Below are 22,351 nucleotides of genomic sequence, written 5' to 3'. Positions count from 1 at the left end.
AGGCGCAACAGAACTTCGAACTCCTTAAAAAGAAGGTAACCGAGGCTCCTATTCTTGCACTTTCAGATTTTAATAAGGTCTTTGAAGTTTCTTGTGATGCTTCCAATGTGGGGATTGGTGTGGTTCTTAGCCAAGAAGGAAGGCATATTGCATTCTTTAGTGAAAAGTTGAATAATTCCCGCAAGAATTACTCAACTTATGATAAGGAATTTTATGCTATTGTTCAGGCTTTGGTCATTGGCAACATTATCTGTTGTTTAAAGAGTTTGTTCTCTATTTGGATCATGAAGCCTTGAAGTATGTAAACACTCAACATAAGCTCAACAATCAATATGCTAAGTAGGTAGAGTTTCTGCAAGTTTTCACTTTTCTTATTAAACATAACGCGGGAACTCTCAATCGAGTGGTGGATGCATTAAGCCGTAGGCTTGGCCGGTCATTATCAATGAAGCCCATGGTGGAGGCTTGGCCGGTCATTTTGGACGAGACAAGACACTCTCTCTTGTCAAAGAAAAATTTTATTGGCCTCGAATGGAGAAAGATGTTATGAGATAGGTGGAGCAGTACCGAACTTGTCACATTGCCAAAAGCCATTCTCAAAATACTGGCTTGTATACTCCATTATTGGTACCAACAGCCCCTTGGGAAAATGTGAGCCTAGATTTTGCGGTTGGTTTACCTCGGACACATAGGGGTAAAGACTCAATCATGGTGGTCGTTGATCGGTTCTCAAAAATAGCACATTTTGTACCATGTAACAAGACTTTGGATGCTACTCATGTGGCAAATCTTTACATTTAGGAGATCGTGAAGCTACATGGTATTTCGAAGACGATGACTTCTGATCGGGACTCAAAATTTGTTAGTCATTTTTTGCGAACACTTTGGAAGAAGCTAGGCACCACACTTCAATTTAGCTCTTCTCATCATCCCCCAACCGATGGGCAATCTGAAGTTGTTAATGCAGTTTGGGAAATCTTTTAAGGAGCTTAATTGGAAGTAACCTACATCAATTGGACCTCACTTTGGCTCAAGCTGAATTTGCTTACAACTAGTTTTCAAGTCAAACAACCGGGAAGAGTCCTTTCGAGATTGTGTATGGCAAAAATCCTATTAGTCCGAAGGATTTAGCTCCACTTCCTATCTCTCAACATTTTAGCGGGGATGCCGAGGAACATGCCAACTATCTAAAGAAACTTCATGAGCAAATTCGGGAAAGGATAATAAAGCACAATGCGAAGTGCCAAGCGAGAGCAAACATGCATCGAAAGCATGCAGCATTTAAAGAACGAGATTTGGTCTGGCTACATCATTGTTGACACCTGATTTTTAACCAACGCGTCCTAAAAGTAAAATCTTGAGATTAGGGTTTCTGCTAGCGACAAAACCCAATCCTCAACTAAAAAGAGTCATTTAGCATTTAAATTAGCATTAGCCATTCATTTTCTAGCTTTTTGAGTTTCAATTTTAAAAGTCAAAGAGTTGACTTTTTTATCAAACTTTGACCAAAAGTCAACCTAAAGTCAAATTTTGGTTTTTTGCATAAAAAAAAGCCAAAATAGTGTCAACTTCACTTTTGCACAATCAATTTTCAAAAAATTCAAAGTTTGACCTATTAATTGAAATTTTAGTACATAAGTACTAAAATGTTGACTTTTGGTCAACACTTTGTTCAAAAAATTTCAAAAATTTCAAAACCCCTAAATCAACTCATTTTCAGCTTAATTTCACTTTGGCATCATCAATTTTACAAAAATCGGTTTAGAATCAACTTTTCCTCAATTTACGGAATTTGGTTCAAATCGGCCAAAAATGAAATTACTTCATTTGTAATTATCACGCCCCGAACCCCATCGAGCACGCGACACATTTCTCTGGTCGAATAATGCGATGTCCCAGGGTATCGCCTACCCAATTAGACTTATCAGAGATTTATATCAATCAGCGAAAGCCACAAATACCCGGACAATAACAACTAGGGTAAAAAGGGGAGATTAAACACATCCATTATCGATTCAAGGTTTTACAATATCCACTATTTACAAAACCACAATATATACAAGCACACCGAACCTCTACACTATATACCACCGATGTCAAAAAGGATCAGCAGCCTAGGTACCCTGTCTCCAAAAATGGTACACTTCAAAAAGCCTATACTTAGCCCCTATACTAGCCCCTACGCTAGCCCCTACGTCCTCGAGACGGCGTCCACTCTGAATCCAACTCCTTGGCACCTGAATCTGAATCCCCCTGAACTGTCTGCTCCTCCGAGGACTCCGGCTCGGCCTCGATCTCAATCGGGTTGTTTATATCACCCGACTCCGTTAGAACCTCGACCCATTCCTCTTCAACTGGCTCCTCATCTGACTCGTCCTCTGGCACAAACTCGGGATCGTACTCTGGCTCATACTCGGGTACGTCCTCTGGTTCCTTTTCAGGCTCATCTTCAGGCTCTACTTCTGGAGCCTCTTCAGGTTCTGCTTCAGGGTCTTCTTCTTCCTCTGGTATCACCTCGAGATCCACGTCCATAGAATCATATCCCGCCTGGGATTCTTCCGGCTTCGGATCATGCTCGGCCCCTGGGGGTTCAGGTGCTGCAGGCTGAAGTCCGGACTGCGCTAGACTAGTCTCCAAACTAGTCATCTCACCGTTAGGAGGGGGTATGGCTGATGGATCCCAATCCCCAACTCCATCAAAGGGGACATCGAAGCCACGGAAGGGGCCAAACTCATCCACCCCGTCTCTAAACATCCAGGCTGTGTATGTGTGGGCCTGCCAGAGGGGTAGTCCTATGTCTATCCAAACTACCGTCGTATGCTTAACCCAGGTCATATTGTCATCTATCGGGTATTCTACAACATTGTGGTCGGTGTGCATAGGAATCCCAAAACGCTGCGGCGGCGGTGGCGGAAGATTCATGGCTCAGGCTGGGGTTCTGAAATTTTTGGTTGAAACAACCATGAGATCACACCTCAACAAGTACACCCCTAAACCCCACCTAGGCTATCACGTACCTCCAGACAATCACAAACACAACCACACTCAGCCATCACATAACAGGCACACAATTTATACTTACCTGGGCCTTTCCTGCATGCAACCTGCACATTAGCCACAATAGCACAATTCCAACCACATGCACATTCTAATTATATTTTACGCACTCGTTCCTGCCTCATCATATTCTTTTCATCCAACTCGCCAGTGACCCGCGTAATGATACCGCCTCAGGTTCACTGCGACCATCTCATATTTTCCACTCGACTCGCCAGTGACCCGCGTAATAGTACCGCCTCAGGTTCACTGCGACTAACTCATAATAACAACACTTCGTGACCCGCGTAATGGCACCGCCTCAGGCCGTGTATCTTGCCCGTGTAATGGTACCGCCTCAGGCTCAACACCCACCACCCACGACACAACCCGCGTAATAGTACCACCTCAGGTTGGCCATCCTCCAGTAATACCGGGCATCGTCCCGCGTAGTCGTACCACCTCAGGACGGATCAATTCCTCGCGTAATGGTACCGCCTCAGGGATTTTCGTAACCACGCATACCACACCACACACGATTCCTCACTCGTTCACTTGCTCAACACTAACAGGCCAATATATTAGCCAATCACATTTGGCCCGTGCACGCACCAAACCACACACATTTCTCATGCTCAATCAACACTCAATCATGGACGATTACCAATTAAATCAATTCAGCCCATGCGCACACATAATAGCCCACATTTAAATCACTCAGCTCACAATTCAACAAACATACAAGGCCACTAATGGGCCCACAATCACAGCCAATATCGTGAGCATAAATTCGGCATTTCTAAACTCATTTCAAATCACAACCAACATCACAAGTCAGCCACTATTCAACGCACCAAACCGACACCATTTGCCCTTAAACCGAACCATATGCTCGTCACTACGAGTCCCAATTTTCAGCATTCAATTCAGCGTTAATTCAGTCCCGAAACATCACAAACTTAGCCTCAAATCAATTCATATCAGTCTCCAATTCAGTCCACTAATTTAACCTCTAAATAGCCCCTAATCCAATTAAATCCGCCCATAATTACGTCTATCGATACCCGACACCCTAAATAGGGTTTAGAGGGCGACTTACACGAACTCTAGGCTAGCTTGGCTAGAGTGGAAATGGGGCGGCGGGCCGGCGGCCTCACGGCGGCGTGCGGCGACGGCAAATGGCTCGGCGGCGACAGTGGCGAGCGGCGATTTGCTGGCTGGACGGCGGCTGAACAGGACAAGATTGGGATGATGGTGATTCGGTGAGGTAGAACAGGGGAAAGAGAGATGGTGAGGTGAGCGGTGGTGGGGGCAAACGGCGGCTCCGGCGAGCGGCTACTCCGGCCAGGCGGTGGTCGGCTGGCTTGCTCGGCCGGCTGTTCACGGCCACGGAAGGGAGAGAGAGAGAGACGACGATGAGAGGATGGCGAGGGCATGGCTCGTGACCGAACGGGCGGCGACGGGCGAACGGTGGCCGGCACGGCGGCGGTATAGCCAAGGGGGAAGGGAGGCGGTCGGTCGGTGAGGGGGGTGTTTTGGCCGAGATAGAGAGGGAGAGAGAGTGAGAAGAGAGAGAGAGGGAATTTGGACTAAATAGTCCAAGGCCAATAATTGAGATGCCAATTGACCATCATGCCCTCCTCTCTAAAATCAAATCAACGGTCAAGATTCGATCTTATCCTAAGATCGACGGTCCGGATCGAATCTTTTCCAAAATATCCAAGGGTAATTTGGGGATTTCACAAAAAGTCCAAGGGCAAAATTATCCAAAAATCTCTATTTCTAAGGTTAGGGCGAAATGACCAAAATGCCCTACCCCAAATACACTTGGCCTTAACAAACCTCCAGGGGTAAAACGGTCATTTTCCATTTCTCGCCGAAATTCGATTTTTCTAAAGGATTCAGGCAAATCCGAGGCTACCCGAGCAAATGACAACATCGTCCAAATGATCTGTCGTGTCTTTCCAAGTTTCCAATGCCCAACTTGGTCTCTAATTAATGACTAAGTTCTAAATAACGTAACTTGCGCATATCTCATACTAACGAGTGGCTTTTGGGGAAATTCGCATTGTCGACCCGTGGCCGATACTAAATCAAGCCACGTTCAAGTTTACTCAGGTCGTGACGACCTCGGTTGTCACTTAATCGCGAGGATCGATCTCTAGATCTGACGGGCACGATTGTTTGGTATAGATTTAGGGTCATTCGTCAGTTCATTTTGTGGTCAAGCGGAATCACCCGCGATCCACTCGTATGACAATGGCAAACTGATCCCTAACTATCCTTGGATCGGCCTACATTGGCTCAAAATGTCACCTCGACGATTTTCATGGTCGAAAGTCAGTTCACGATCGAGTTCTTTGATCGTGCGAATCTAAATCCCCAATTAGCCTTTCCCTAACGGTTAGTATTCCCGAAGAGATCAATTCCGAGCGAGATCTAACTACAAGCACGTCCATAAACTATTCATTTCATAAATCCCAAGTGGGTCGGATTTCAGAATGTCACAATTCTTCCCCCCTTATAAAAATTTCGAGGACGAAATTTACAAATCAAACTAACTACTCAAACAAGTGGGGGTATTGACGTTGCATTCACTCTTCATTTTCCCACGTCGCGCCTTCTGTCCCGTGATGTTCCCAAACAACCTTGACCATCGGGATCGTCTCGTTCCTTAGAACCCGTTCTTTCCGATCTTCAATCCTTACTGGTCTCTCGACATAAGACACCCTATCGTCGACTTCTATCTCTTCATAATTCAACACGTGAGTTGGGTCGAGTTCATATTTTCTCAACATCGATACGTGGAACACATTATGCACTTGCGACAAATTTGGCGGAAGTGCAAGGCGATAAGCTAATTCTCCAATCCTTTCTAAAACCTCAAAAGGTCCTACGTACCTCGGACTCAACTTCCCTTTCTTACCGAACCTGGACAGTCCTCTCATGGGCGATAGCTTAAGAAATACATGATCCCCTACTTGAAACTCCAAAGGTCTTCGCCTTCTGTCTGCTTAACTCTTTTGACGGCTTTGAGCTATTTTCAGCCTTTCACGAATTACCTTAACAGCCTCAACTGACTGTTGAACTAATTCTGGCCCGGTTATACTCCTTTCTCCTACTTTGTCCCAACACACGGGCGTCCTACAAGCCCTGCCATATAGCGCTTCAAAGGGCGCCATTCCGATGCTCTGCTGAAAACTATTATTATACGCAAATTCTGCTAAGGGCAATTGCTCTTCCCACTTACCTTGAAAATCCAATACACATGCCCTAAGCATGTCCTCTAAAGTCTGAATCGTCCTCTCAGACTAGCCATCCGTTTGTGGATGGTAAGCTGTACTAAACTGCAGCTTTGATCCTAATGCCGTCTGCAGACTTTTCTAAAAATTGGCGGTAAACCTAGGATCACGATCTGAGGTAATCGTCACTGGTACCCCATGCAATTGAACTATTTGTTGCACATACAACTCAGCATATCGATCCAATGCGAAGTCTTTTCGCACAGCCAAAAAGTGTGTCGACTTTGTCAATCTATCGACAATCATCCAAATAGTATCATGGCCTCTTTGGCTTCTTGGTAATCCCTTCACAAAATCCATAGTAATATGTTCCCATTTCCACTCTGGGATTTCCAAAGGTCGCAACAATCCTCCGGGCTTATAATGTTGCGCTTTCACTTGCTGGCACGTCAGACACTTGGCCACATGCCTGGCTATATCCATCTTCATGCCATTCCACCAATAATACTGCCTCAAATTCTGATAGATTTTGGTACTACCTAGGTGGATACTATAACTACTACGATGCGCTTCTGACAAAATTTCTTCCTTAAGTTTCGCATCGTCAGGTACGCATAATCGTCCACGGAACTTCAATATCCCGTCTTCGGATATCTGGAAGTCCGGTTTTCTCTTGGTATCATCCATTTCTAGAATCCTTTGGATTTCTTGATCCGTAGACTGTAAAGTCCTAATTTTTGCCTGGATCTCTAGTTCAATCCTTAGCGTGGCTAGCAAGCTCGAGACTTGACTTACTTTGAATCTAAACTCCGAGTCTCGCACTTTTTCCAACAATGCCCATTCCTTAACTATCAAGTGTGCGATGCTTGACTTCCGACTCAATGCATCGACTACCCGGTTGGCCTTCCCGGGATGATATAATATATCACAATCATAATCCTTCAACAACTCCATCCACCGACACTGCCTCATGTTTAACTCCTTTTGAGAAAACAGATATTTAAGGCTCTGGTGATCTGTATATATCTGAAATTTCTCTCCGCATAGATAATGTCGCCAAATTTTATGGGCGAATACTATAACGGCTAATTCTAAATCATGCGTCGGGTAGTTCAGCTCATGCGGTCTTAACTGTCTTGACGCGTAGGCCACTACTTGTCCATTTCGCATGAGTACACACCCCAGTCCTTTTAATGACACATCACTATAAATCTCATATCCTCCTAGTCCTGATGGAATAGTCAACACCGGTGCCGTGGTCAATCTATGTTTTAATTCCTGAAAGCTCCTTTTCACATTTATCGGTCCATTCAAACCTTATTTCCTTTTTCAACAAATGTGTCAACGATGTTGCTATTGCCGAAAATCCTTCCACGAAGCGTCGGTAATATCCTGCCAAACCCAGAAAGCTTCTAACCTCTGTTACCATCGTCGGTCTCAGCCACTTCATTACTGCCTCAATCTTCGTTGGATCCACTGAGATTCCTTCCCTAGAGATCACGTGTCCGAGAAATGCTACTCGATTGAGCCAGAACTCGCACTTGCTAAACTTAGCATACAGTGCATTCTCTCTTAAAGTCTGCAAAACTTTACTCAAGTGAAACTCATGCTCCTCTAGGCTCCTCGAGTACACCAGTATGTCGTCTATGAAAACGATCACAAATTGATCGAAGAACTCCTTAAACACCTGATTCATTAAGTTCGTAAAGGCAGCATGGGCGTTTGTCAATCCGAACGGCATTACCGTAAATTCATAATGTCCATATCTCGTCCTAAATGTCGTCTTCGGTATATCCTCCTTCCTAATCCTCAATTGATGATATCTCGTTCTCAAATCAATTTTAGAAAACACCGAAGCCCCTTGTAATTGATCAAACAAATCATCAATCCTCGGCAGGGGATATTTATTTTTTATCGTTACCTGATTTAGCTGCCTGTAGTCAATACATAACCTCAACGATCCATCTTTCTTCCTCACAAATAAAACCGGCGCTCCCCACGGGGACGCACTCGGACGAATAAATCCTTTGTCCAATAATTCTTGCATTTGCACCTTTAACTCTTTTAACTCCGACAACGACATTTCATAAGGTGCCTTCGAGATTGGCTCAGTTCCAGGGGCCAACTTGATTACAAACTCTACTTCTCTTTTTGGTGGCAATTCCGGCAAGTCCTGAGGAAATACATCAGGATAATCGCACACCACGGCTATGTCCTCTAGCCTCAGCTCCTCAGCCGTCGAATCCACTACAGCCGCTAGAAATCCTTGACACCCTTCGTTCAACAACTTAGTCAATTCTAGCGACGAAATCCATGGAATCGAGGGTCCCCCTCGATTTCCCCCAAACTTGAATTCCGGATGTCCAACAGGATTAAATTGGATCACCCTGCTACTATAATCCATTACGGCCCTATGCTTAGATAGCCAATCCATACCCACTATCACATCAAAATCATACATGGCTAGAACCGCTAAATCAATCCTTTCCTCCCTATCCCCAATCACAATCTTACAATTCGGGCACCCCAACGAGACTAGCATCTTATCATTCAAGGGAGTTGTAACACATAACACAACATCAAGTAACTGCAGTTCTATACCAGTCAACTCAACAAATTGCTTAGATATTAATGAATGTGATGCCCCATGGTCAAATAAAGCGTACGCAGCATGATCGCACTGAGAAACCGTACCTGTGACAATCCCTGGCGCATTCTCAATCTCTCTTCTGGCCATGGCGTACACCCGTCCTTGCGCCTGTGGCCTAGTCTGATTAGCTGTCTGGGCAGCTCCGGTTGGGTTCCCGTTCCGGGATGGCGGCAACGCAGGCGATCTATTCTGCTTGAGGTTGGGGCAAAACCTTATGTGATGACCAAATCCATCACGTCCGAAACATGCTCCGCCCCTGGTTGGACAAGGTCCATTTCCATGTCTTTCCCCACACACCCGATATGGACCATTCTGATTACGTGGCCGGTTTCCCTATATTCCTTCTAACAGGAGAGACAAAACGTCGATTACCCGTCATTGGCCTCTTTCCTAACTGTCGGTTGTCCCTACCCTAGGCAAACCTCGACCCAGAAGCAGCGGCCCTATCCGCCAAGTCCCGCTCAATCGCTTGAGCCCTGTCATAGATCTCATTATACTCTCTTAAATTCAATAAAATCATTTGGCTGCGAAGGTCCGATTTCAAACCGTCTCGGAACCTTCGAGCCCTATCCAACGGGTCCTCAACCATCTTCGGGGCGAACTTAGACAACCGAGCAAATTTAGCCTCGTACTGATCTACAGTTCTCTGCCCCTAACGTAGCCTCATAAACTCAGATAATTTCTGTTCCAGGGCGCTCTTAGAAAAATATTTACCATTAAAGGTTTCCACAAACATCGCCCAAGTCTGGGCGGTACCAGCTGGGAATATCCTTCCTCTGGTGGCTTTCCACCAATCATTGGCATTTCCTTGCAATTGATATACTGCTAATGTCACTTTCTCCTCGTTTGTACACCCCAATACTTCAAAAGCCTTTTTTAATTCCTCCACCCACAGCGATGCACCCTCAAGATCGCCTCTACCATCAAACTTAGGAGGCTTTAATTTCAGAAACTGCTCGACTAATTAGTGCATTTGCCTATTCGCATTCACCTGCCCCTGCCCTTGATTCTCATTATTATTATTATTGGCAGCAGCAGCCTCGGCAGCTTGGGCAATAGTGGCAGTTCGTTCCTAAGTCTGCCGTCCTATCAGATTACCAATTTCTTATAGGGTCCTCATGACCGCATCCATCCTAGGATCTCCTGCAGGTCGGGCTCGTGAGCTGGACGGACCCCCAGTTCCTCTACCTCATGAACTCATTCTCACGATTTCTACCACTCGTCTACCTACTATAATTCCACTTAGGAATTAGAAACCTAGGCCAGCTATATCAGTCTAGTCCTAGGCAGTGAATTAACACAATAATTCACTCAGCATGCAATCAATCACCACAGCACAAGGCTACAATCAATAGGGTCTGTGCACTTACCTCAGGTCCAGACGCACCTGCATTTCAATTGTTATAACAATCAATTCACCCAACAATCACAACAAACAATCTGGAGGCACGTGTAGCTTATTCCACCCTATGACTCGCTAAGGTCTCCCTAGATTACTACCCCAGGGTCTCTGCTCCTTATCACTCCAGACTTCGACCAACTTAGATCGAGCTGTCCTCGCTCTGATACCAAATCAAACCGTGATGTCACGCCCCGAACCCCATCGAGCACGCGACACACTTCTCTGGTCGAATAATGCGACGTCCCAGGGTATCGCCTACCCAATTAGACTTATCAGAGATTTATATCAATCAGCGAAAACCACAAATACCCGGACAATAACAACTAGAGTAAAAATGGGAGATTAAACACATCCATTATCGATTCAAGGTTTTACAACATCCACTATTTACAAAACCACAATATATACAAGCACACCGAACCTCTACACTATATGCCACCGATGTCAAAAAGGATCAGCAGCCTGGGTACCCTATCTCCAAAAATGGTACACTTCAAAAATCCTATACTTAGCCCCTACACTAGCCCCTACGCTAGTCCCTACGTCCTCGAGACGGCGTCCACTCTGAATCCGACTCCTCGGCACCTGAATCTGAATCCCCCTAAACTGTCTGCTCCTTCGAGGACTCCAGCTTGGCCTCGATCTCAATCGGGTTGTTTATATCACCCGACTTCATTAGAACCTCGACCAACTCCTTTTCAACTGGCTCCTCATCTGACTCGTCCTCTGGCACAAACTCGGGACCGTACTCTGGCTCATACTCGGGATTGTACTCTGGCTCATACTTGGGTACGTCATCTGGTTCCTCTTCAGGCTCATCTTCAAGCTCTACTTCTGGGGCATCTTCAGGTTCTACTTCAGGGTCTTCTTCTTCCTCTGGTATCACCTCGAGATCCACGTCCATAGGATCATACCCCGCCTGGGATTCTTCCGGCTCCGGATCATGCTCGGCCCCTGGGGGCTCAGGTGCTGCAGGCACAGGCTGAAGTCCGGACTGCGCTAGACTAGTTTCCAAACTAGTCATCTCACCATCAGGAAGGGGTATGGCTGATGGATCCCAATCCCCAACTCCATCAAAGGGGACATCGAAGCCACGGACGGGACCAAACTCATCCACCCCGTCTCTAAACATCCAGGCTGTGTATGTATGGGCTTGCCAGAGGGGTAGTCCTATGTCTACCCAAACTACCGTCGTATGCTTAACCCAGGTCATATTGTCATCTATCGGGTATTCTACAACATCGTGGTCGGTGTGCATAGGAATCCCAAAACGCTGCGGCGGCGGTGGCGGAAGATTCATGACTCAGGCCGGGGTTCTGAAATTTTTTGTTGAAACAACCATGAGATCACATCTCAATAAGTACACCCCTAAACCCCACCTAGGCTATCACGTACCTCCAGACAATCACAAACACAACCACACTCAGCCATAACATAACAGGCACACAATTTATACTTTCCTAGGCCTTTCTTACGTGCAACCTGCACGTTAGCCACAATAGCACAATTCCAACCACATGCACATTCTAATTATATTTTACGCACTCGTTCCTGCCTCATCATATTCTTTTCATCCAACTCGCCAGTGACCCGCGTAATGGTACCGCCTCAGGTTCACTGCGACCAGCTCATATTTTCCATTTAACTCGCCAGTGACCCGCGTAATAGTACCGCCTCAGGTTCACTGTGACTAACTCATGAAAACAATACTTCGTGGCCTACGTAATGGTACCGCCTCATGCCGTGTATCTTGCATGCGTAATGGTACCACCTCAGGCTCAACACCCACCACCCACGACACAACCCACGTAATAGTACCGCCTCAGGTTGGCCATCCTCCGGTAATACCGGGCATCGTCCCGCGTAGTCATACCGCATCAAGACGGATCAATTCCCCGCGTAAAGGTACCGTCTCAGGGATTTTCGTAACCACGCATACCACACCACACACGATTCCTCACTCGTTCACTTGCTCAACACTAACAGGCCAATATATTAGCCAATCACACTTGGCCCGTGCACACACCAAACCACATACATTTCTCATGCTCAATCAACACTAAATGATGGCCGATTACCAATTAAATCAATTCAGCCCATGCGCACACATAATAGCCCACATTTAAATCACTCAGCTCACGATTCAACAAACATACAAGGCCACTAACGGGCCCACAATCACAGCCAATATCGTGAGCATAAATTCGGCATTTCTAAATTCATTTCAAGTCACAACCAACATCACAAGTCAGCCACTATTCAACGCACCAAACCGACACCATTTGCCCTTAAACCGAACCATATGCTCGTCACTACGAGTCCCAATTTTCAGCATTCAATTCGACGTTAATTCAGTCCCGAAACATCACAAACTTAGCCTCAAATCAGTTCATATCAGTCTCCAATTCAGTCCACTAATTTAACCTCTAAATAGCCCCTAATCCAATTAAATCCACCCATAATTACGTCTATCGATACCCGACACTCTAAATAGGGTTTAGAGGGCGACTTACACGAACTCTAGGCTAGCTTGGCTAGAGTGGAAATGGGTCGGCCTCACGGCGGCGGCGAGCGGCTCGGCGGCGGCGGCAGCGAGCGGCGGTTTGCTGGCTGGACGGCGGCTGAACAGGACAAGATGGGGATGAAGGTGATTCGGTGAGGTAGAACAGGGGAGAGAGAGATGGTGAGGTGAGCGGCAGTGGGGGCGATTGGCGGCTCCGGCGAGCGGCTGCTCCGGCCAGGCGGTGGACGGCCGGCTTGCTAGGCCGGCTTCTCCCGGCCACGGAAGGGAGAGAGAGAGAGACAGCGATGAGAGGGTGGCGAGGGCACGGCTCTTGACCGGACGGGCGGCGATGGGCGGACGGTGGCCGGCACGGCGGCAGTACGGCCAAGGGGGAGGGGAGACGGTCGGTCGGTGAGGGGGGTTTTGGACGAGAGAGAGAGTGAGAAGAGAGAGAGAGGTAATTTGAACTAAATAGTCCAAGGCAAATAATTGAGATGCCAATTGACCATCATGCCCTCCTCTCTAAAATCAAATCAACGGTCAGGATTCGATCTTATCCTAAGATCGACGGTCCAGATCGAATCTTTTTCAAAATATCCAAGGGTAATTTGGGGATTTCACAAAAAGTCCAAGGGCAAAATTGTCCAAAAATCTCTATTTATAAGGCTAGGGCGAAATGACCAAATTGCCCTTCCCCAAATACACTTGGCCTTAACAAACCTCCAGGGGTAAAACGGTCATTTTCCATTTCTCGCCGAAATTCGATTTTTTCTGAAGGATTCGGGCAAATCCGAGGCTACCCGAGCAAATGACAACATCGTCCAAATGATCTGTCGTGACTTTCCAAAATTCCAATGCCCAACTTGGTCTCTAATTAATGACTAAGTTCTAAATAACGTAACTTGCGCATATCTCATACTAACGGGTGGCTTTTGGGGAAATTCACATTGTCGACCCGTGGCCGATACTAAATCAAACCACGTTCAAGTTTACTCGGGTCGTGATGACCTCGGTTGTCACTTAATCGCGAGGATCGATCGCTAGATCCGACGGGCACGATCGTTTGGTATAGATTTAAGGTCATTCGTCAATTCATTTTGTGGTCAAGCGGAATCACCCGCGATCCACTCGTATGACAATGGCGAACTGATCCCTAACTATCCTTGGATCGGCCTACATTGGCTCAAAATGTCACCTCGATGATTTTCATGGTCGAAAGTCAGTTCACGATCGAGTTCTTTGATCGTGCGAATCTAAATCCCCAATTAGCCTTTCCCTAACGGTTAGTATTCCCGAAGTGATCAATTCCGAGCGAGATCTAACTACAAGCACGTCCATAAACTATTCATTTCATAAATCCCAAGTGGGTCGGATTTCAGAATGTCACAGTAATCATTATTTAGGACGATTTCCTTCACGACATTTGATCTAGAGGTCGTATTACATTCAATTTTTAAGTGAATTTTAGAATTTCAAGCCAAGAATGAAAACTCCCAATTTAGACCCTAATTAGTGATTCCGATCAGTTCTTCATGATTTGCACAATTGAGCCATGAATGAGCCTAATTTCTTATATGAAATTTAAATTCGAAATTAATTTTGGAAGATTCACATGAATTTGAGCCAATTTGATCAATTTAGTGATCCAATGATTGAGAAATCTAAGCGTTATTAGTCCAATTAGTGCAATTCAATTCGACCCACTCTAGACTAGCACTAATTTGATGAATTGAAGCTCAATTTGGCCAATTGGACTTCAATTAAATCCATCAGTGTAGCTTGGCCATGCAATTTAACTCAAATTAAAGAACAATTGGGCCAAACAAGTTAAATTGGATTAATTTGTGCTTGAATTTAAAATTGGTTCAATCCAATTTAATCGAATTCAATATTAATCGGGTCAATTAAACATAATAGGGATTAAATTGTACAAAATTGGAACAAATCGGTCCAGGAATTGAACCGGTTCAACCCGGTCAAAATCGAGTTAAACCGGTCTAACCGGTTCAACTCTGTTGGATTAGAATTGAACCGGTCCAATCGAACCGACCATTTTTCGATCAAAAATCTGGCGGTCGGCGGTCATTCCGACCAGCCAAGGCCGGCCACATCCCTTTGTGCCCAAAATGACACAAATGCCCTTAAATAGAAATTACAAAAATACCCCAAAAGCAAAATTACCAAAATACCCTTACTTAAGGATTAAGCAAATTACTTAGGGCTTAAGCAAATCAATCATAGCCATTCATTTAGAACAGATCATGGCCATCCATAATGCCATGTCACCTATCCTTAGCCCTTAAAGAATATTCTTAATCATTAATGATGCATTTTAGGCCATTAGATTGATCTAACGGCTAGGATTCAAAGTTTGGGGGTATATAAGCTTTTTCCCTCCAAAATTGGAGAAGGAACTCTCATTTTCAGATATGTTCTCTCTCTTCTCCCTCCCTCTCTCTCTATCTCACGTTCTCTCCCCTCTACTCTTGGTCGTGAGCTCTCCTTACTCACGTCGGACACTTGCCGATCGGTTTCCGGCGCACCGTCGCTACTCCGACAACCCTCGGACATCCCAGAGTTGGTTGCAAGGTTGGTCGCCATCTCTGGTGGCCAAAGCTTCCTCGCCGGCCTCGTTTTCATCACGACACAATCACCGGCGCTACTGCCGGTGATCTGTCCTGCTAGTGATTCTGGCTATTCCGGCATCTCGATATCTTTCCTAAGTAGTCCGAGACTTGCGATCAGCATCCTCAACTTCATCTTGAAGCTGTGGTGGCCGGCTTCCACCGGAAAAGTCACCAGAGTTCAATTTTAAGATTGATTTTATTTCTTCTTCTTTAGATCACAATCTTATGTCAATTTTCTTACCTTGTGACATATTTATCGGGAGCTATATTTGGCGCCATTTCGAAGTTCATTGGTGGCCAAAATAACTCGTTTGAGCTCAGCAACATCATTGAACAAGGTAGGTACTCTTGGATTGTATCCTGTAAAATCATGTGCAGAGAGGTCTGCATGCTTGAAATGTTGATTTTAGCTCATAAATGTCGAAATCTTGTGAAAAGATGAACTAGAGAGTCGTAGAATACGTCTCGAGCTTCAATTTGATATGTTGCATGCCTTAAACAGATATTGTTTGCTAGGTCAAAACTCGTTCGAAAGTCGAGATACTGAATGAGAATGTTGTATTCTCTTCTTCTATGATACTGAATGACCTTGCTCAGTTTGATGATTTTTATGATTTTCTAAGTTCGTTATTTGAGAAAACTTCCTTCATGCAAGTTGTCAAGAACATTCAGATATGTCCACCGTAAAAATTTCATAAAATTCCAAGCATGTTAGGTTAGGACGATTAGCAACGTCATCTAGCCTCAGTTCTTGTGATAGATGAGTTTCTGACTGACCTTCATGTGTTCTTCGATTTTTATAAATTCGTGTATTCAAAATCTGAAAAAGTGTTCTTCATGAAAGTTCATACTGAGATCTAGAGATTTCCTTTGACATCAATTTCATCAAAATCGGATTTCATTTTTATTTTCAAACTAATTTTTATGATTTAGTCAGTATCCGTATTCAGATCTGATTTTCCTTTCTCTGAAATCCAAAATATGTTTCTCCGAATTTGATAAAGTTAAAGTCCTCTTTTTCTAAAACTAAAAACTACAAAGTTGTTCATTAGGGACTTATTATATAGACCGGAAATTTTGGGGATCTAATAGAAATTTTTAGGGAGTCAATTTGCTAAAAGTCTCAGATAAGATCCTCCCGGGCTAAAATCCGATTTGCAAATGAGTCCTCGGTGAAAACCGAATTTTATAAAAATTTGGAGGGCTTTTTTAGTGAAAATTCAAAACATAAAAGCTGTCACACACAGAGAATCCTAACTGTCAAAAAATTTTGGCTGGGTTTTGATAACGTTCACTATTTTTCCCGCAATTTTTTGAATTCAAATTCAAACTGGGTCCAAACTGTCCCCGAGGGTAAATTTGTCATTTTCATGAAAATCGTGGAGAATTAGAAAAGTGGTATTCTTAACTTTTGATCCTCATGACATAACCTTTCTAATGATACCTAAATCACTTCATTTGAACATCATTAGACTGATTAATCACATCTAAACATAAAGGGTTCGAATTTGATAACAATAACTGAATAAGTAGTCCTCTTATGAGGCCCACTTCCCATTGCTTGATTAGTTGAGAAACAAGGCCCATGGGCCTAAATGCATGCATTATCCATTGTCTTGTATGTGTTTGCTAGATGTATATTAGACACAGTGCATGTTCGGCGGATAGCCCACGGTGGTCACTTAGAACCCGACTTTAGGGGTTAACTGATACAAGTTGCCATTTTGTGAATGCAAATGGTAGCTCGTTATCGTTAACCATTAATCAAATAATGTTAGATGATTAAGGGCAAAAGTACACCACAAGTGCCATAACTTGTGTACGGCGATCACTTTGGTGCCATAACTTTTTTTCGGATCACTTTGGTGCCAAGTCGGAGGAAAAGAGATCACTTTAGTGCCAATTTGGCAGGAAATCCGACGTGGCATTTTTTATTAATTTTTTACGCTGACGTGGCTCACCGGAGGCTGAGTCAGCATGTACAGTCAGCATTTTTTATTTTAAATAATTTTTTCCAGCGTATACAGTCAACATTTTTAATTTTAAATATTTTTTTTTCCTTTTTTTTTCTTCTTTCCTTTTTCTTTTCTTTTCTTTTTTTTTCTGTTCTCCCCTCGCCGGCCGGTTGCCGATGGCCGGCCACCGGAGAAGCCCGGGAAGGGCTGGGCGAGGGCGGCCTTGCCCATGGCCGGTGAGGGGCGGCCTCGCCAGATCTGGGCGAGGGGACCCTCGCCAGCAACAGGCGAGGCCGAGGCCGCCCCTCGCCGGCCCAGGCGAGGGCTGCCCTCGCCGGATCTGGCGAGTGAAGCCCTCGCACAGGCGGGCGAGGTCGCCTCGCCCTTGAGTCGGGCGTGGATGAGCCTCGCCCGCCCGGGCGAGGGCTTCCCTCGCCCGACACCGGTGAGGGTCGCCCTCGCCCGAGATCCGGCGAGGGAAGCCCTCGCACGGGCGGGCGACGGTCACCCTCGTCGAATGCGCGAAGGCGACCCTCGCCGGCATCGGGCGAGGGCGACCCTCGCCGGCATCGGGCGAGGTCGCCACGCCCGACTCGAGGCGAGGGCGACCCTCGCCCGCCCGGGCGAGGGCTTCCTCGCCCTACGCGCCGGCGAGGTCGCTCTCGCCGGATCGCAAGGGCGACCCTCGCCGGCGTCCGGTGACCCTCGCCGGCGTTGGGCAAGGGAAGCCCTCGCCTAGGCGGGCGAGGGTCGCCCTTGCCGGATCTGGGCGAGGGCGACCCTCGCCCGACGCCGGCGAGGGTCGCCCTCCCCTGGGCCGGTGAGGGCCGGCCTCGCCTATCGCCAGCGAGGGTCACCTCGCCCAGATCTGGCGAGGCCGCCCCTTGCCGGCCATGGGCAAGGCCGCCCTCGCCCAGCCCTTCCCGGGCTTCGCCGGTGGCCGGCCGGCCACCGGCAACCGGCCGGCAAGGGGAGAAAAGAAAAGGAAAGAAGAAAAAAAAAAGGAAAAAAAATATTTAAAATTAAAAATGCTGACTGTACACGCTGGAAAAAATTATTTAAAATAAAAAATGCTGACTGTACACGCTGACTCAGCCTCCGCCGAGCCACGTCAGCGTCAAAAATTAATAAAAAATGCCACGTCAGATTTCCGGCCAAATTGGCACTAAAGTGGTCTCTTTTCCTCCGACTTGGCATCAAAGTGATCCGAAAAAAAGTTATGGCACCAAAGTGATCGCCGTACACAAGTTATGGCACTTGTGGTGTACTTTTGCCGATGATTATGTGGGTAGGTAAATTGAAATATATGAAAAGCAACGGCCGATCTCGAGGCCCGTGTTTGATTAGTGAATTACTTGCATCGTTGCCTTGCTTTGTTGTTCCTTTGTGCATTGTTTGTCGTGAATGTATCTTATGGATGTAAACACCGACACCCAAGAGGCGGTCCATGGAGGGAATAGTCCAAAATAGTAAAAGACCAAGGCGATAGACCGATGGACAATCCAGCCTCAATTTGTATTCAATTGATGGAGGCGATAGACCGATGTCCGATCCGGTCTCAATTTGTATTCAAATCATTCATTCCCAATCATGTCTCGGGTTTTCAATTCGTGTTGTAATAAACACCCGACAAGTTGCAGATTTTAATTTCTTGCACTTAGAATTAACTTGTCCTTTCAATACCTTGGTTGTTTACTTTACGCAATGTCTTTCAATACAATTGATTGTTTCTTTCCTTTCTAGACTAAGATAGGATTAGTTTAGAATTTTAAAAGAAAACACAAAAAACAAGATGCATGATCATCTAGTAGATTAAGACTTTGGCATGAAAAGTGGTAAAAAACAAATGCATGACAACTTAGATAACAACCACGATAAGTTTAGCGGTACCGAAAGGGCGTTAATAGAAATATTAACGTAAGGTAGTCCCTAAACCCATAATCTCTGATTTTCATAGAAATCGAAACGAAGCTCCTGCGTTCCGATTAAGTATTCTAGCCGACCCCCAACCTAGGCTAGTGGCGACTCCTAAAAAAGATAAAATCGATCCGCTGTCACGCGAGGTTGGATTTAGGGAAAATCCACGTTCATGATCAATGGACCGTATGGATGACCAAAAGATTGACGCTTCGGTAAGCCGTCTTTTATGATGTGCCATACGGACCATTTCATGAACACTTACATCTAAACCTGCTTCATCGAGTTCGGCCCTCGTGAGGTAGGTCGCGACAATATTACAAAGGAAAGATTTCCTCGGGGTCAACACGGGAAGCTGAAGCCTAGGGCTGATGGTCTTTTCAAGGTGTTGCAAAGGATTGGCGACAATGCCTACAAAATTGAACTTCATGGTAAGTATGTTGTTTCTGCAACGTTCAATGTTGCGGATCTTTCTCCCTACCATGATGATGAAGACTAAGAAAACTCAGGGACGAGTTTACGCGCACTAGAAGCGTCTGATGCCGGAGAATTTTTTAGACATCGAGTTCTTGTCGATATTATCGGTACCAAGTCTGCTCTTGTCGATGTTATCGATACCAAGTCGGCTCTTGTTGATATTGTCATTCCTAGTCAACTTTTCGATCACAACGAACCGAAGGCTATTCGGTTCCTTAGATGGCCATTAATTGTCTATTTTGGAAATGGTAAAGTCATGGGGACTTTCAATTGGTTAAATTTAATTCTCGTATATTTTCAGGGTCTACTTAATGTTGTTCAAGTTTCTAAAGTCCTTGTTTATTTATGGCTGTGAATGTTGTTTGTCTTTTCTTTGAGTCTTTTGTCTTCCCAAAGAGTCTTAGTAATTACTCAAGCTTGGAGGGTTGTTCCATGCTCTATATAGACGTGCTATGACGAATAACAGAAAGAGAGATATTTTGATAAAAACTAATTGAGCTTTTAGCTTGAGAACAAGAAAGAGTTCTTGTTTTACTCTTATCCCTCGGATGGATTCCTACGGATGGCGAGTATTGCTCTTATCTCTTAGGTTAATTACTTATGAGTGGCGAGTGACCTTTCCATTTCAGTTCTCACTTATGTTGCTTCCTACTTCTCTAAGCTTTCTCCGGCATCATTCCCTCTCCATCTAATTCTTCCCTCCGAGTGGTAGCCGGCATCGATCTTAACCATGCCGACATCGCTGGACACTTGCCTCCGGGGCTTGGCCTGTTGAAATATATTGCTCTATTCCACCTCAACTCCAACCACTTCTGCGGTAGCGTGCCCTCCACCTTCCGCCACATGAAGCTGCTACGAGAGCTTGACCTCAGCAACAACCACTTCGTTGGCAAGTTCCCAGAGGTGGTTCTGAGGTTGCCATCCCTCAAGTACTCGGATCTCCGATACAATGAGTTTGAGGGTGGCGTGCCTTCCCAGCTCTTTGACAAAGATCTGGACGCCAGCTTCCTCAATGACAACAGGTTCCGATTCGGCATCCCACGGAACCTGGGCAAGTCGCCAGTGTCAGTGCTTGTGTTGGCAAACAACGACCTTGGGGGATGCATTCCAAGTAACATTGGGGAGATGGGCAAGACCCTAAACGAGATCATCCTGCTAAATGACAACCTCACGGGGTGCCTTCCTCCACGGGTGGGATTGCTCAAGCAACTCACCGTCTTCGACGTGAGCTTCAACCGCCTCCAAGGACCACTCCCCTCTGGCATTGGGGCTATGAAGAAGTTGGAGCAGCTCAATGTCGCCCACAATGGCTTCACTGGGATCATACCAAGCAGAGTGTGCCGCCTGCCTATGCTGCAAAACTTCACCTACTCTTTCAACTATTTCAATGGGGAAGCCCCAACTTGTTCTAATGCTCAAATTAGAACACTAGATGGACATCAAAATTGCATTCCTAGAAAGATATACCAGAGATCTTCAAGAGAGTGCTCCTCTGCAACTGCAAGCCATGTGAAGTGCAGCCAGTTGAAATGCTCTTATCGATCCGCTTCATCTCCAGAGTCAAGAATTAGAAGTCCTCGCCCACCGCCACCTGCTCAATCCCACTCGCCTCGCTCTTTCATTGGCCCTTCACCCCCACCACCATCCTCAGTCTTCTCCTTCCACGAGATCCCACCAGCCTCCGCCACCCCCCACAAAGTTTCAGCTGTTACCCGTCTTCCCCCACCACCACCGTTGCCACTCATTGTTCCTTCAAGTCCACCTCATGCTCAGGCTTAAGTTCCACCATCCTTCACACCATTGCCTCCACCTCCAGCAGAAAAGGTGTCACCGAGCGAACATCTTATGCCGCCCCCACCAACATCAGAGTATGCAACTCCTGAAGAGTACTCTCGTCCTCCTCCTCCTCCTCTTCCTCCTCCTCCTCCTCCTACCTACAAGCATTTAACAACTCCCCTGCCTAACACACCTCTCCTTGCCCCCTCGCCAATTCGTGCTACTTATCCCCCACCACCACCCCCCACACAACACCAGTACTCAATGCCGCCGCCGCCACTGCCGCTGCCACCGCCGCAGCACGAGTATTCAACAACACCCCTGCCTCCACCTTCACCAAGATAACATGAGCATTTGACACGGACACCACTTGCTGCATCAGCTCATCTCCCCAAACCGTCAGAGCAAGATACTCCATCTCCTTCATCTGGTTGCATCAATATTCCAGGATCAATGCCCCCTATACAATCACCTAGCCCTATGGCTGCTGCACTTCAACAACCTTCACACCACCGCCTCCACCTCCAGCAGAAAAGGTTTCACGGAGCAAACATCTTGTGCCGCCCCCACCAACGTCAGAGTATACACCTCCTGAAGAGTACTCTCCTCCTCCTCCTCCTCCACCCTACAAGGACTTAACGATTCCCCCTCCTAACACACCTCTCCTTGCCCCCTCGCCAATTATGGTTGCTTATCCCCCACCACCACCCCCCACAAAACACCAATACTCAACACTGCCGCCACCGCCGCCGCCACCCACACAACA

At 46.0% G+C, this 22,351-nt stretch overlaps 1 protein-coding gene across 1 annotated transcript in view; it reads left to right on the top strand.

Moving 5' to 3' along the window:
* Positions 1-21,930, top strand: part of LOC115666824 (leucine-rich repeat extensin-like protein 2) — a 39,675-nt gene extending 17,745 nt beyond the window's left edge. The window contains 3 exon segments of the mRNA XM_056307817.1: positions 20,487-21,452; positions 21,454-21,542; positions 21,590-21,930. Of these exon segments, the coding sequence (XP_056163792.1) occupies positions 20,487-21,452; positions 21,454-21,542; positions 21,590-21,930 (1,396 nt within the window).
* Positions 21,931-22,351: the final 421 nt, after the last annotated feature.

The sequence above is a fragment of the Syzygium oleosum genome, unplaced genomic scaffold (genome assembly GCF_021117445.2).
Source record: "Syzygium oleosum isolate NSW1041296 unplaced genomic scaffold, Sole_v2.1 Sole_v2.60, whole genome shotgun sequence".
NCBI classification, from domain to species: domain Eukaryota; kingdom Viridiplantae; phylum Streptophyta; class Magnoliopsida; order Myrtales; family Myrtaceae; genus Syzygium; species Syzygium oleosum.
The sequence above is the reverse complement of the archived record's forward strand: the minus strand, read 5'-3'. Positions and strand labels throughout refer to the sequence as shown.